At 37.3% G+C, this 16,504-nt stretch overlaps 1 protein-coding gene across 1 annotated transcript; it reads left to right on the top strand.

Annotated features, from left to right (window-relative positions):
• Positions 1–3,237: 3,237 nt before the first annotated feature.
• LOC133592057 (uncharacterized) lies at positions 3,238–11,447 on the top strand. The gene is made up of 2 exons (XM_061944605.2): positions 3,238–3,407; positions 9,747–11,447. Exons 1-2 carry the CDS (start codon positions 3,389–3,391, stop codon positions 11,210–11,212), a joined length of 1,485 nt encoding a protein of 494 aa, XP_061800589.1. The 5' UTR covers positions 3,238–3,388; the 3' UTR covers positions 11,213–11,447.
• The last annotated feature ends 5,057 nt before the right edge of the window (positions 11,448–16,504 follow it).

The following is a 16,504-nucleotide window of genomic DNA, read 5'->3' as shown; positions in this document are numbered from 1 at the left end:
CCTGAGTGAGGACAGCCTTTTTTCATGACGGGAGGACAACAGGGTGACAAGAACTAAATCATCCGGACTAGAGATAAATTGTATTATTATGTTTATCTTACCTACAAATAAATATATTTGTTAATTTAAAAAAAATAAACTAAATACATTTTTACTATTTTTTGCTAAAAACATTAAAAAAAAAAGTATTTTTATTTGTATTTTTTCTGACTCCTTATTACATCCAGCCATAGAATTATACATTTAAATAAACATGTTTGAAATAATTAATTTTAAATGATCATAGTAATTCATTTAAAATGACCATATCTAATTATTAAAATAATTGCTTGTTTATCAACAACTTTATCATTTTATTCATTACATTTTGAAGCTCTCAGAAGCCAAGTTATGTTATATTCATTAAGATTTATTTATGCAAGTTTGAAGTATCAATTATCTAAACACATTTTTGTTTGCATATTTTCAGGATGTGTGTATATATATATATATATATATATATATATATATATATATATATATGTGTGTGTGTGTGACACACTGTGTGTGTATGGAATGCTTGACTTGGTGAATTCTAGCTGTCAATATACGCCTCCCCTCTTAACCACGCCCCCAACCACGCCCCCACCCCCACCCCCCACCTCCCGAAATCGGAGGTCTCAAGGTTGGCAAGTATGTACTCCGGTACTCTTGTCTTATTCTGTATATTGTACAGTATGTTGTATTTTGTATAGTGTTTTGTATATTGTACATAATTTCTTATTATTTGTATTGGATAGTAGTCTGTTTATTTCAATTCTTAGTTGTATCTTTATTACCTCTTGTGTAATTTATTTGTATGCCATATTTGTTCTCACTACCGCACCTTAAATTGGAGTCCTTAATCTCGTTATATGCTAATATAATGACAATAAAGTCCATTCTTTTCTATTCTTCTATTATATTCTATATGTGTCGCATGCTGACCCAAATCTTTGTTGACAGAAATGTTGAAATGTCATATTTATTCATCACATTTTAACAACATTGAAAAACATTAGTAAAGCAGAGGCTTCTCAGAGGGTGAGATAATAAATGATAAATGGGTTGTACTTGTATAGCGCTCTTCTACCTTACAGGTACTCAAAGCGCTTTGACACTACTTCCACATTTACCCATTCACACACACATTCACACACTGATGGAGGGAGCTGCCATGTAAGGCGCTAACCAGCACCCATCAGGAGCAAGGGTGAAGTGTCTTGCTCAGGACACAACGGACATGTCGAGGTTGGTACTAGGTGGGGATTGAACCAGAGACCCTCGGGTCGCGCACGGCCATTCTTCCACTGCGCCACGCTGTCCCTATAATGCCTGGAAATCACTGGCTTTGAATGGCTAAAGGTAAAGATGTGTGTGTCCAAGTTAAAAGACTTTGCAGGCTGTCTTTTTTCTCGTGGCTTTTCTTACCAAGCTGTGTAACGTTTGCTGTGGTCTGGAACAACATGGCACACAAACAACTATGAGAAATGCAGCCAATATTACATACAGATAATGTGTTAAGAGTACAGATGTCCGATGATATCGGCCTGCCGATATTATCGGCCGATAAATGCTTTAAAATGTAATATCGGAAATTATCGGTATCGTTTTTTTATTATTATCGGTATCGGTTTATTTATTTTTATTTTTTTATTAAATCAACATAAAAAACACAAGATACACTTACAATTAGTGCACCAACCCAAACTCATTCACACCTATTCACACAAAAGAGTTGTTTCTTTCTGTTATTAATATTCTGGTTCCTACATTATATATCAATATATATCAATACAGTCTGCAAGGGATACAGTCCGTAAGCACACATGATTGTGCGTGCTGCTGGTCCACTAATAGTACTAACCTTTAACAGTTAATTTTACTAATTTTCATTAATTATTAGTTTCTATGTAACTGTTTTTATATTGTTTTACTTTCTTTTTTATTCAAGAAAATGTTTTTGATTTATTTATCTTATTTTATTTATTTTTTTTTTTTTTAAAAAAAGGACCTTATCTTCACCATACCTGGTTGTCCAAATTAGGCATAATAATGTGTTAATTCCACGACTGTATATATCAGTATCGGCTTATATCGGTATCGGTTGATATCGGTATCGGTTGATATCTGTGTTGGTAATTAAGGAGTTGGACAATATCGGAATATCGGATATCGGCAAAAAGCCATTATCGGACATCCCTAGTCAGGGGCGCCGAAAAGGGGGGATAAAGGAGACGGATTCTAGGGGCCCATGATGGAGGGGGGCCCAGAGAGGCCCCTAATGATGATGAAATTATAATACAGAAAAAATAATGACACTGTGTTGGGGGCCCTGTAAAGATTCTTTTCATGGGGCCCAAAATCCCTAGCGGCGCCCCTGTCCCTAGTTATGAAACATGCAAATATACATTATATACACAAAGGACATAAGTAAAGGAAATTAAATGAGCTCAAATATACCTACAAAAAGGGAAAATGATGTAATATTTAAATACAGCTAACCGAAATAGCATGTTAGCATCGATAAGCTTGCAGTCACGCACTGTACAAATATGCCTGATTAGCACTCCAACAAGTAACTTATATCAACAAAGCGCACAGTTGTGGATTCACGCACAGCATACAACTTTTGGTAGACACAAGGAGTGGCATAAAACACGTCTTTCTGTGGCAGCGTCGGAGAAAGTTATACATGTAAACAAACTATGGTGAGTTCAAGGACTATCGTAATTAGTAGAATAAAACGTGCTCGCCAATTGATTGAGTTAAACAGTGGGATTTCTAAAATACGAGGAAGGTTTGTGTCATGTTTGTCTTCTTACAGAAACCATATTAAAACAAACAAAAAATTTTTTCCCCCACCTATTTCCATTTTCATACATTTTTTAAAACTCTCGGCTCTAGAGCCGCTGGTTGCAGACCCCCGGCGATTATAACAGGAGCCTTATCTGCCAGAAGGTTTATATGTGTCTTCATCACGGCGGCCATAGTGGAGTACCCAAGAAATAGTTCCGGATGCAACTATCGGAAGCGAAAAAGATCCGTCTCCATAATCCAAAGCAAGACAGTAAGAATGAAGTTTAAAAAACGAGACTGTCACGTGACCCAACAGGAATGCTGCGACACTTGTGCACATGTGACACGAAACGAGTATTTCTATAGTGTGTGAAGATTTTAGCGATTACAAAAGGAGCACATATCTTCATAGTGGAGAAAGTGCTCACCTGTAGTGCTCACCTGTAGTGGGTGTGTGCTAAAGTTGTGCGAGAAACAGGACAAATGGGATTCTTTCTGTACTGCAGGTCTCGAGTGACTAAAGGAGTTACGGGGAAGGCTTAAGGATCCTTACTGCACTCCTGGGAACAAAATGTCAAGGCAAAAAATATGTAAGTACTTTACACATATGTATACATGTACATGTACATATACATGTATACATACTAAAGGATGTCTTGTTATTTACTGTTTGCAGTGTAAGTGCAATGTTGGAAATGATTACATGCTCAGAATATATCTCTGTCATTGAATATGATGCAAAACTGAAGTTAATTCTGTTCTATTCTAGAAACCAAAACTTATACACTGTACATAAAAACAAATGCTTTAAAGTTGTAGTTTTTCTTTGAATAATCTGTAAACATCTCCAGTGCATGAATATGCTGGTAAAACCTGATCATCCAGTCTGTTTAGAAGTTGGACTGTCTGACTGACTGCTTTTTAAACATTACTTGAAGCATGGTTGGCATGCTTTAACACAGTTATGATTCAACTGGCATTCAACTCATTAACTGTACATTAGTGGAAAAATTAAATATTTATAATCTGTAATGATGAGAGTAATAATCTGATCTCCTGCTGATTCCCTTTTCAAATATATGAACGGTTCAGAATGTCTATTGTAGCTTTATTGTCACAGAGAGAGGCAGAATGATAAAAACAGAAACAAATAAACAAATACATGCTTTGATTTAGAAAAATAAACAACAATGCACATTTACAACTGCAGTATGCTGCTTCTCCCCTTAAAGCACAGGTGTCAATCAATCTCAAGGCTCAATTTTATGTGGCCTATGAAAGCCTGGAAATGATGTGTCTGTAAAGTACCGTAATTTTCGGAGTATAAGTCGCACCGGAGTATAAGTCGCACCTGCCGAAAATGCATAATAAAGAAGGAAAAAAACATATAAAGTCGCACTGGAGTATAAGTCGCATTTTATTGGGGAAATTTATTTGATAAAACCCAACACCAAGAATAGACATTTGAAAGGCAATTTCAAATAAATAAAGAATAGTGAACAACAGGCTGAATAAGTGTACGTTATATGAGGCATAAATAACCAACTGAGAACGTGCCTGGTATGTTAACGTAACATATTATGGTAAGCAGAGCCGGCCCAAGGCATAAGCGTACTAAGCGCTTGCTTAGGGCCCCGCGGCCACCAGGGGGCCCCCAAAAGCGATTAACAAAATATTCTTATTTTTTATTTTTTGCATGTAGGAGTCTGACTGATGATTTCTAAATGATCAAAGATATATTATTGTACAAAAACACAATTTTAGATCAACATTTTTGCACATTGCTGTTTCAGGTTTTTGTTACCAAAAATAATAAAGTGAATCAGAATCAGCTTTATTGTCCAGTTATGTTTAACACACATGGAATTTAACTTCAGTAGACTGCGCTCTCTTTGTACAAAGTAAACATTAAATATGAACAATTAACTAAAAATATAAACTAGTAATAGACTAATATGTACAAGACTGATGAAACAAGATGACACTTTTACTGTAAATACAAAGCTTTATCACTTGGACTGTTCAACCCCAGGCCACTCTTGTAGCTGAATGTTTTCTACATTTTAAGATTAGGAACCATATGTGGTACTCTGGACATCATTCGTTCATTCATTGGTATTATTTATGTTCTTAACTGGGCCACCCCCATATCTTTATAAATGACATGTCATTTGTAAAGACATGCCAGGCTGACAATAGGATAATGTAAACAACACTGCCAGAGCCGCAATGAGTTTATATATTATTTATATATTATTGGCAGAAATAGAGGGCCCCAAAATCAAATTTTGCTTAGGGCCCCATGGAGGCTTGGGCTGGCACTGATGGTAAGAGTCATTCAAATAACTATAACATATAGAACATGCTATACGTTTACCAAACAATCTGTCACTCCTAATGGCTAAATCCCATGAAATCTTATACGTCTAGACTTTTACGTGAATGAGCTAAATAATATTATTTGATATTTTACGGTAATGTGTTAATAATTTCACACATAAGTCGCTCCTGAGTATAAATCGCATCCCCGGCCAAACTATGAAAAAAACTGCGACTTATAGTCCGAAAAATACGGTACTTCATCTTTCTTACTACATGTATTTGTTCCTTCCATTTTTGAAGAAAATAAAATATCTACTGCATGAAACTGCGTATCTTATAAACTGTGATCATGCAAGAAATATTATATTATATACTAAATTAAATGTTTTTGGTAAAAATAGAAATAAATGGCTAAATATCATGCTTGTCATCTTGACTTATGCTTTCAAAGCAAATTATTCGTTTATCAAATACAAAAGCAATTATGTAATAATACCAGGAGGTGATAAACATTTACTTTTATATAAAGTACCAAACCCAAAACCAGTGAAGTTGGCACGTTGTGTAAATCGTAAATAGAAACAGAATAAAATGATTTGCAAATACTTTTCAACTTATATTCAATTGAATAGACTGTAAAGACAAGATATTTAATGTTCGAACTGAGAAACCTTTTTTTTTTTTTAATTGCAAAAAAGTTGGCACAATGTGTTACATGGCCTTTCCTTTTAACAACACTCAGTAAACTTTAGGGAACTGAGGAGACCAATTTTTGAAACTTTTCAGGTGGAATTCTTTCTCATTCTTGCTTGATGTACATCTTAAGTTGTTCAACAGTCCTGGGTCTCTGTTGTGGTATTTTAGGCTTTAAATTGTGCCACATATTTTCAATGGGAGACAGTTCTGGACTACAGGCAGGCCAGTCTAGTACCCGCACTATTTTACTATAAAGCCCCGCTGTTACAACACATGGCTTGGCATTGTTTTGCTGAAATAAGCAGGGGCGTCCATGATAACGTTGCTTGGATGGCAACATACGTATGTTGCTCCAAAACCTGTATGTACCTTTTAGCATTAATTGTGCCTTTAGAGATGTGTAACTTACCCATGCCTTAGGCACTAATACACCCCAATACCATCACAGATGCTGGCTTTTGAACTTTGCGCAAAAACAATCCGGATGGTTCTTTTCCTCTTTTGTCCGGAGGACACGACGTCCACGGTTTCCAAAAATAATCTGAAATGTGGACTCGTCAGAACACAGAACACTTTTACACTTTGCATCAGTCCATCTTAGATGAGCTCTGGCCCAGCGAAGCCGGCAGCGATTCTGGGTGTTGTTGATAAATGGCTTTCACTTTGCATAGTAGAGTTTTAACTTGCACTTAAAGATGTGGCGATGAACTCTAGTTACTGACAGTGGTTTTCTGAAGTCTTCCTGAGCCCATGTGGTGATATCCTTTACACACTGATGTCGGTTTTTGATGCAGTACTGCCTGAGGGATCGAAGGTCCGTAATATCATCGCTTACGTGTAGTGATTTCACCAGATTCTCTGAACCTTTTGATGATATTACTGACCGTAGATGGTGAAATCCCTAAATTCCTTGCAATAGCTCGTTGACAAATGTTGTTCTTAAACTGTTCAACAATTTGCTTACATATTTGTTCACAAAATGGTGATTCTCGCCCCATCCTTGTTTGTGAATGACTGAACATTTCATGGAATCTGCTTTTATACACAATCATGGAACCCACCTGTTCCCAATTAGCCTGTTCACCTGTGGGATGTTCCAAATAAGTGTTTGATGAGCATTCCTCATCTTTGTCAGTCTTTTTTGCCACTTGTGCTAGCTTTTTTGAAACATGTTGCATCAAATTCCAAATGAGCTAATATTTGCAAAAAATAACAACGTTTTCTAGTTCGAACGTTAAGCATCTTGTCTTTGCAGTCTATTCAATTGAATATAGGTTGAAAAGGATTTGCAAATCATTGTATTTTGTTTTTATTTACGATTTACACAACGTGTTAACTTCACAAGCGACCCTCTGAAGTTAGCCATAACTGCAGTTTGGCCCTCAAGTTATGACACATTTTTATACCCCTGCCTTAAAGTAAGATTTTTGCACTAATGCTAAATTTCTGACATTCCCGGTTCATTTTCATACGGATTAATGTGTCCCCATTTGCCTTGTACATTGTGGTGGTCCAGTGAGTAAATAAATAAATAATGACTAAGATTTGCATAAAAAACAGTTAAGTAAGTCGTTGTTCACTAAATGAGATGAATAATATTATCACATTTTTTTAATAAGGTTCCAGTTGTTTATCAGGATTCTTCTTCCTTGCACTTTGTAAACACTTTCTTAAACTGTTTCTTGAACTGGATGGTATTAGTACATTTTGAGACTTCTTTGCTTAATCAATTCCACATATGTTAAAGGTTGCACACATATGTTTTAAATTATTTTTTTCCCCTAAGGCACTATTTCTCCTATTTTTTTGAGAAGAATTATTGTACATTCCTGGGTAGAAGCTTATTGTTTCCTTGGTGCACAATTTTAGCTGTTTGCAAATGTACCAAATCATTGAATTTCAATCATTTTCAATCAATCAATCAATCAATCAATCAATCAATCAATCAATCAAAGTTCATTTATATAGCCCTTAATCACAAGTGTCTCAAAGGGCTGTACAAGCCACAACGACATCCTCGGCTCAGATCCCACATCAGGGCAAGGAAAAACTCGACCCAATGGGAGACAATGAGAAACCGTGGGCGACCGGTGCAATGGACGTCGAGTGGATCTAGTTAATTGTGTGAGAGTCCAGTCCATAGTGGGGCCAGCAGGGGATCATCTTGAATGGAGACAAGTCAGTAGTGCAGAGACGTACCCAACTGATGAGTGCGACTTTGAACAGCTAGCGACTCATCTGTGGTCACCTGATAAGCTCTCCACGAATGAGTGGGGGGCAGAGCAGAAAAGAGACGGCAGATCAACTGGTCTAAAAGTGGGGTCTATTTAAAGGCTAGAGCAGGGGTGCTCACACTTTTTCTGCAGGCGAGCTACTTTTCAATTGTTTAAGTCGTGGGGATCTACCTCATTCATATATATAATTTATATTTACTTATTTATGAAATATATGTTTTTGTTAACAAGGTAAAGGTGTTTAATGATAATGCAATCATGTTTAACACATATAGTTAATATTGTTAATAAATTAAAGGTGTTTAATGATAATACAAGCATGTTTAATACATATAGTTAATATTGTTAATAAGTTAAAGGTGTTTAATGATAATACAAGCATGTTTAACACTTATAGTTAATATTGTTAACAAGTTAAAGATGTTTAATGATAATGCAAGCATGTTTAACACATATAGTTAATATTGTTAACAAGTTAAAGGTGTTTAAAGATAATACAAGCATGTTTAACGCTTATAGTTAATATTGGTAATAAGTTAAAGGTGGTTAAAGATAATACAAGCATGTTTAACACATATAGTTAACATTGTTAACATCTTAAAGGTGGTTAAAGATAATACAATCATGTTTAACACATATAGTTAAAATTGTTAACAAGTTAAAGGTGTTTAAATATAATACAATAATGTTTAACACATATAGTTAATATTGTTAACAACTTAAAGGTGGTTAAAGATAATACAAGCATGTTTAACACATATAGTTAATATTGTTAACAACTTAAAGGTGGTTAAAGATAATACAAGCATGTTTAACACATATAGTTAATATTGTTAATAAGTTAAAAGTGTTTAAAGATAATACAAGCATGTTTAACACGTATAGATTCCTTTCTTTCATGAAGACAAGAATATAAGTTGGTGTATTACCTGATTCTGATGACTTGCATTGATTGGAATCAGACAGTGGTGCTGATAACGTCCGCATTTTCGAATGGGGGAGAAAAAAAGTCCTCCTTTCCAATACCACATGAAAGTGGTTGCTTTTTGGCATCTTATTTGTCCAGCTTCCGTACTCCTTTGTATACACTTTACAAGAAATACATTGTCGGCAAACTCCGTAGCTTGCTAGCTTGTGCACGCCAGCTTTCTGAGACTCTTATTTTGTTAGCGCAGGCAGGATAAAGCAGAGCTTTTATTGTGCAACTGTGCAGTCGGTCTTTGGAGTTTTGACGACAGGTACGGCGCCAGAGTCTGTTGAAATGAAGTGTTTCTCGCCTTCCTGTCGGTAATTTTAATGAGCTGGCAGCAGCCAGCGTCATCTCAGAAGACCCTCGGGTGCCGTGAATGTCAATCAAGTGACGAAAGTGACGTCATAGTGAAGATTTGTGATCGCTCATTTTTAGGACTATTTTCTTAATGCCTGGCTGGCGATCGACTGACACACTCTCCGCGATCGACCGGTAGCTCGCGATCGACGTAATGAGCACCCTTGGGCCAGAGTATACAAATGAGTTTTAAGATGGGACTTAAATGCTTCTATTTTGATTCTATTCATATTGTGCCTAACACGTTTTTTGTACCTACTATCCACAAGACCTCATTTTAGTCTCATATGACCTGATTTCACCTGATTTGCCATCCGAGTGTTTCACAACCGTGTTCTTGTCCTTTTCAGATGAAGCAGCCATAGGGTTTGCACTGGGAGCAATAGGAGGCTCGATAATGGGAGCCACCGACGACCCTGTTTACAGGACCATGAGGGCGATGGCCTCATCTGCACAACTGATTCCACTGGTTGACGATATCAAGTCAGTGGGTGCGCTTGGACTTGGCGCTCTCATGGGAGCTACGGCGCTGACCATCGCCATGACCTCAGTTGTTGCCGGTGTTGTCATGGCGGCGGTGATTGCTTCCGTGTTTGTCACCACCAAGAGCTGCGGGATCCCTCACACAGACTACGCGAGCCTGTGGGCGTCGGCGGGACTTGCCGGCATCGTTGGAACCACACTCAGCGGCGCCACGCTGGCTTTTTCCATTGAAGTGATTGTGAATAACTACGGCATGACGGGTCTTTTATGTGCGCTGGTCATTTTCAGCATCCTTAAACCACCTCTTCGCTTGGTATTCAGGATCCTCTGGGAGCAAGGTGAGGCCTGTTGCAATCAAACCATGTGGGAAGTGGAGAAGCAGCAGCTGGAGATCGCAGAGATGCAGCAGCGGGAAAGGGTGGCCGTTCAGATGGAAGAGAAGATCCTGACAATAAAGAACGGAACAAACACCAGTGAGACAGAGGACATGATGACATGGGCAGCTGAGCGAAAGCTGAGAGAAGGGATAGAGAGGAGGAAGATGCTGAATGAGGAGAAGGAAATTGAACAACGGACCCTCCAAGAATGGATTAGCACTGTTATGATCAAATATGTGGACTTTTTGGCGTTTTCGGGGATTCCAATGACTTTAGTTGCTGTTGTAACGTCACTGTTTGGTTTATTTGGCTACGGAGGCCATGAGTCTGTCTTCATAGCACTTCTTGCTTTAGTAGCAATCATGGGCTATTCGCTTCTGAAGTCATCCGATTTGAAGTTCTGGATGTTGGTCGGCTGCATGGGGTTACTCGCAACATTCATAATTGCCATGCTCACGCTACATGCTGGACAGGAGGTTGTGCAACGTGTGATGCACAAGAAAGGGATCGCGGGAAAACGTTCAGATATCGAGGCGCAAATGAATAGGAGTTCCGCAATCGAAGCTTTGACCACAGCGATTTTTGCTGCAAAACTTTGCCAGCTGGGTTTGGGGGCCACAATCGGGGGACCCCTCATGAGGCACGCAGCTGGGGGATACAAAGTCATCGTAGGGGCAGCGGCAGTGGCGGGGGTTTTGCTTGTCGGAGTGGAGATTTTGTCCCCAGTACTTGGACATGGGGGGAAAGCCGGGGCATTGCTCGGGGTGGTAGGTGCTTCTGGGGTGTCTGTGGGTGCAGCAGCAGCCATGGCTAGGCGGTGTTCCTCATGGCTACGTACTTTGGGGGCCGTGGCAGGTATGATTATTGGAGCATTGGTCATGGGTGATTGGCATATTGTCAAGACCGGACTGCAACTTACCATTGCCTATGTCTTTGCTATGACTAATGCTTTTTAAGACATATGATGGATATTTGAAGTTGTGAGCTTGCACTTTACATGATCAACTCAGGTGTCATGTTACTGTGCTGCTCGGAGACATACTTACTAGTGGAGAAACAAATAAAAAATAAAATAAAAACATACACAACTCCTGAATGACTTCAATTTTGTCATTAAGAACCACGCACCATTTGACAGAGCACTCAATCTACCTTCCATTCATAGTTAATGGAAATATTTTTTTAACATATCTTTTTTGTGTGCGTAATACAGGGGTCCCCAAACTTTTTGACTTGGGGGCCGCATTGGGTTAAATATATATATATATATATATATATATATATATATATATATATATATATATATATATATTTCCAGTACAGGCCAAAAGTTTGGACACACCTTCTCCTCATTCAATGCATTTTCTTCATTTTCATGACTATTTACATTGTAGATTGTCACTGAAGCATACTTGCCAACCCTCCCGAATTTTCCGGGAGACCCCCGAATTTCAGTGCCTCTCCCGAAAATCTCCCGGGACAACCATTCTCCCGAATTTCTCCCGATTTCCAGCCGGACAACAGGCACGCCCCCTCCAGGTCCATGCGGACCTAAGGGAGGACAGCGTGTCGTCACGTCCGCTTTTTCTCCATATAAACAGCGTGCCGGCCCAGTTACGTCATAACATCTACTGCTTTTGGAGAGTGCACAACTGCGCACACAACAAGAAGGAGACGAAGCAGAAGAATGAAGAAGAGACAGTCATGGCGACGACGAGTGACAGAGAATAGAACGAGGATGGACAATTCAACCCTAAACTCACTCCTCTCCTGCAAATTAAATTTCACAAATGCTGCCCATACCTATGCTCCTTTAAAGGCTGTGCTACTGGCTGCAAAACATTGCACTTTCAAATACAACAATGAGTAGAGCGGTGTTATGTGTGTGTATATGTGTAAATAAATGAACACTGAAATTCAAGTATTTATTTTATTTATATATATATATAAATATATATACATATAAATATATATATATATATATATATATATATATATATATATATATATATATATATATATATAAAATAAATATATATATATAGCTAGAATTCACTGAAATTCAAGTATTTCTTATATATATATACATATATATATAATAAAATAAATATATATATAGCTAGAATTAACTGAGATTCAAGTATTTCTTATATACATATATATATATATATATACACATATATTTATATATATATATATATATATATATATATATATATATATATATATATATATATATATATATATATATAATAAAATAAATATATATATAGCTAGAATTAACTGAAATTCAAGTATTTCTTATATATATATATATATATATATATATAAATAAAATAAATACTTGACTATATATATAAGAAATACTTGAATTTCAGTTAATTCTCGCTGTAAATATACTCCTCCCCTCTTAAACCCCCCCCAAGGTTGGCAAGTATGCACTGAAGGCATCAAAGCTATGAATGAACACATGTGGAGTTATGTACTCAACAAAAAAAGGTGAAATAACTGAAAACATGTTTTATATTCTAGTTTCTTCAAAATAGCCACCGTTTGCTCTGATTACCGCTTCGCACACTCTTGGCATTCTCTCAATGAGCTTCAAGCACACCTCTGAAGTGAAAACCATTTCAGGTGACTACCTCCTGAAGCTCATAGTAGTTTGGGGACCCCTGGTGTAATATACCAAACATTGTTGTGGTGATGAAAAACAGAACTTGAATGGCAGAGGAAATTATGAGCCTCCAACAATCCAAGTATTTATTTGCCATTAGAGCATATTTGTACAATTTGAGATAATTGCATTAGGTTTATTTTTAAAAATAAGGGGTTAATGTTTTTATAATGGTTCATTTACAGCGTATATAAACTCTATTTTATCAATGTTATTTTTATTATTTTATCACTTACATTTCGATTTAGCATAATAAGTATAGTAAGTGACAACTTGTTCTCCTAACAAAACCTTCTGTACGATAAAACTTTAAATCAATCTCTACGTTCTCAAGATAAGAGTCAATGATGTTTTATTCTACAAAAAAAAATAAAAAATAGACGCTTTAAAGCAGGGCCATTTAACTTTTGGCCCTGGAATGACACCATACCCCCCCCCCCCCGAGGTCAGTTCAAAACCTGGGAGACAAACATTTTTGAAGCAAATTCCTAAAAACACTAGAGTGTATAGTGGAACTTGGACCACTTCAAGTTCAAACACATTGGCAGATCCTCGCATTGACATTTTAACCCTGCAACCAAACATAGAACACTGGGGTCTAAACTTATGATTTACATCAGCGTTTCCTAACCACATGTTGGGCCACATGCCCCAAAAATATCTGTTTCTCAGCTGTGGTCCCTATAGGCCGCAGCGGTACTCAGTGGTAATACACTTTCCCACCACTTGTAGGAGTAATGACAATATCAAACAAACAGAAGAAGTCTAGCATAGGGAATTTTATTAAGCGCAAAATTATGACTAAAGTTGTGAAACTGTATTTTCATTTGCACGAAAATTTTAGTTTAAAAAAATACATAATATTATTTTTTTCATTATTAATTTAGTTAGAATTTATTTTAGCCCTGCAAGCGTGATATGTACATTTATTCTTCATCAGTTTGCATGAGTCCCTTCTTTTGGTTTCATGATTCCATATCATTTGACAAGGTCTATCCTGTTATACCAGGGGTGTCAAACCCATTTTAGCTCAGGGGCCGCATGGAGGAAAATCTGTGCACACCCAGGTCGGACTATTAATTATTATTATTAAGACCAATGATCGTCACACACACACTAGGTGTGGTGAAACTATCCTCTGCATTTTACCCATCACCTGGGAGGTGAGGAGAGCAGTGAGCAGCAGCGGTGGCCGCGCCCGGGAATCATTTTTGGTGATTTATCCCCCAATTCCAACCCTTGATGCTGAGTGCCAAGCAGGGAGGTAATGGGTCCCATTGTTATAGACTTTGGTATGAAAATCATGGCATTAAAACTACAAAATAAAGACAACTTCAGATTGTTTTCTTTGTCTTACTTTGGCAAAAAAATAGAACAAACACATTCTGAAAATATTACAATAAAAATATAGAAAAAAATACAGGCAGCGGCAAAGTTTAGATCCATGAAGGAAATAAGGAAGTGAATGAATGTTTATAACTGAATAAAATTACATCTGCATGAAAATTAGTTTTCTTCTGTATTATTTAAAAAAAAAAATGAATTAAGTAACGTTTATGACAAACTTTTTCCGAAACACAATATAGAATGTAAGATACAACAAAAAAGTGGGACCCCCAAAATTTACTGTGGGACCCCATTTTTATGACTTGATGGGGTCCCTGGGACCCCATTAAAAAAATTCCTAGCGCCAACACTGATAGAGTATTGGTGCGTGCAAAATAGCAGCAGGCGGCTGTGGCCTGCGGGCCGGTTCTAATACTAATCAAATATCATCCCGGGGGCCATAGATCATTCATTTGCGGGCCGGATCTGCCTTGATTGTGAAACTGTAAATAGGTTGGACAATACTATTAATTAAGATTACAATTTTTAGTAAGACTTCTAATTCAATGTAAATATTTGAGTGGGCCCCCTGTGGTAGAAAAGTTGGGCCCCAGGTCAAAAGAGTTGAAAAAAAAAACCCTGATTTGCATAACTGAGGTGTTCCTCAAGGCCCCCCTTTAAATCCTCTCCTTTTTGGCAGTTGCAAACTTTTTTTTAATGTCAATTTACGGTATGTATCTTAAGTGATGCACTATCTTGTTTACTTCAGATGCAGTCAGTAGTTCAACTTCTTTAGTTATACTAGTGGTGTTCCTCAAGGTTCTATTTTAGGTCCTCTCTTTTTCGTCATTCGGGCTGTTCAACTGGTGGCCTGTGAGTTCAGTTAAAGAAACTTGTGAGAGACTCACATTTTTGCGGGAGACCCTAAAAACTGATGAACGCTTCTGTAACTGTGAGAGAAAAAATAAAGAGACGAAAACAAAATGTCCAGTGTAGAGGACGTTGGTTCTCCGGCATATACAAAACAAGACTAATAGTAGAGGGAGAAGTCTGGCCCACAGTCCTAAGATTTCTGGAAATGTGGCCCCCAAAATCAATTTAGTTAAATATCACTGCTTTAAAATGTTGGCTTTTATTGTTCATGTTGGAATGTTTTTGGGCAAATGAATCGGTGTAAAGTAAATGAAAATGTGTTCCTTGGCAACATTCCACTAATTTCATGAGACTCTTTGGTCTCAGAAAGTAAGGTAAATCTATGTCATGGTGAAATGGAACAAACCATAAGTAATAGTGATACATCCGAGTCACTCATTTTCATTGTGAGACACGTAAAAGTAAGGGTTGACCTCTAGCCGGGGTCTGCAACCTGCGGCTCGAGAGCCACATCTTTAGCGGCGCCCTCGTGGGTCCCTGGAGCTTTTTCAAAAATGTATGAAAATAGAAAAAGATGGGGGGAAAAATATGCTTTTGTTTTAACATGGTTTGTGTAGGAGGACAACATGACACAAACCTCCCTAATTGTTAGAAATCCCACTGGCTATATTAAACATAATTCTCTGATGAGAGTATATGGCGAGTGCCGTTTTGTCCTACTAATTTTGGTGGTCCTTGAACTCAACGTAGTTTGTATCTATTCATAACTTTCTTCAACGCTCCCATAGAAAGACATATATTATGCCACTCCTTTGTCTCATTTTGTCCACCAAACTTTTTATGCTGTGTGGCAATGCACAAAAGGGAACTTTGTTGATGTTATTGACTTGTTGGAGAGCTAATCAGGCCTATTTGGTCAGTGCATGAGTGTAAGCTAATCGATGCTAACATGCTATTTAGGCTAGCTGTATGTACATATTGCATCATTATGCCTCATTTGTAAAAAAATATTTGAGCTCATTTAATTTCCTATGTCCTCTTTGTATATAATTTATATTTGCATGTCTCACGACACATTATCTGTATGTAATATTGCCTACATTTATGATAATTGTTTGTGTGTCATTTTGTTCCAGACCACAGCAAACGTTACCCAGCTTGCCAAAGATGGTCATGAATCCATTAGAAGAACACAGCCTATCTTTTCCTTTAACTTGGACACACACACACATATATACCTTTGGCCATTCTAAGCCAGTAATTTCCAGGAGTTATCTCACCCTCTGAGAAGCCTGCATCTTACTAATGTTTTCCAATGTTGTGAAATTGTGTAGAATAAATATGAAATTTCAACATTTATGTCAACGAAGATTTG

The sequence above is a fragment of the Nerophis lumbriciformis genome, linkage group LG04 (assembly GCF_033978685.3).
Source record: "Nerophis lumbriciformis linkage group LG04, RoL_Nlum_v2.1, whole genome shotgun sequence".
Classification (NCBI taxonomy): Eukaryota; Metazoa; Chordata; class Actinopteri; order Syngnathiformes; family Syngnathidae; genus Nerophis; species Nerophis lumbriciformis.
This window is presented reverse-complemented; position numbering and strand designations above follow the sequence as displayed.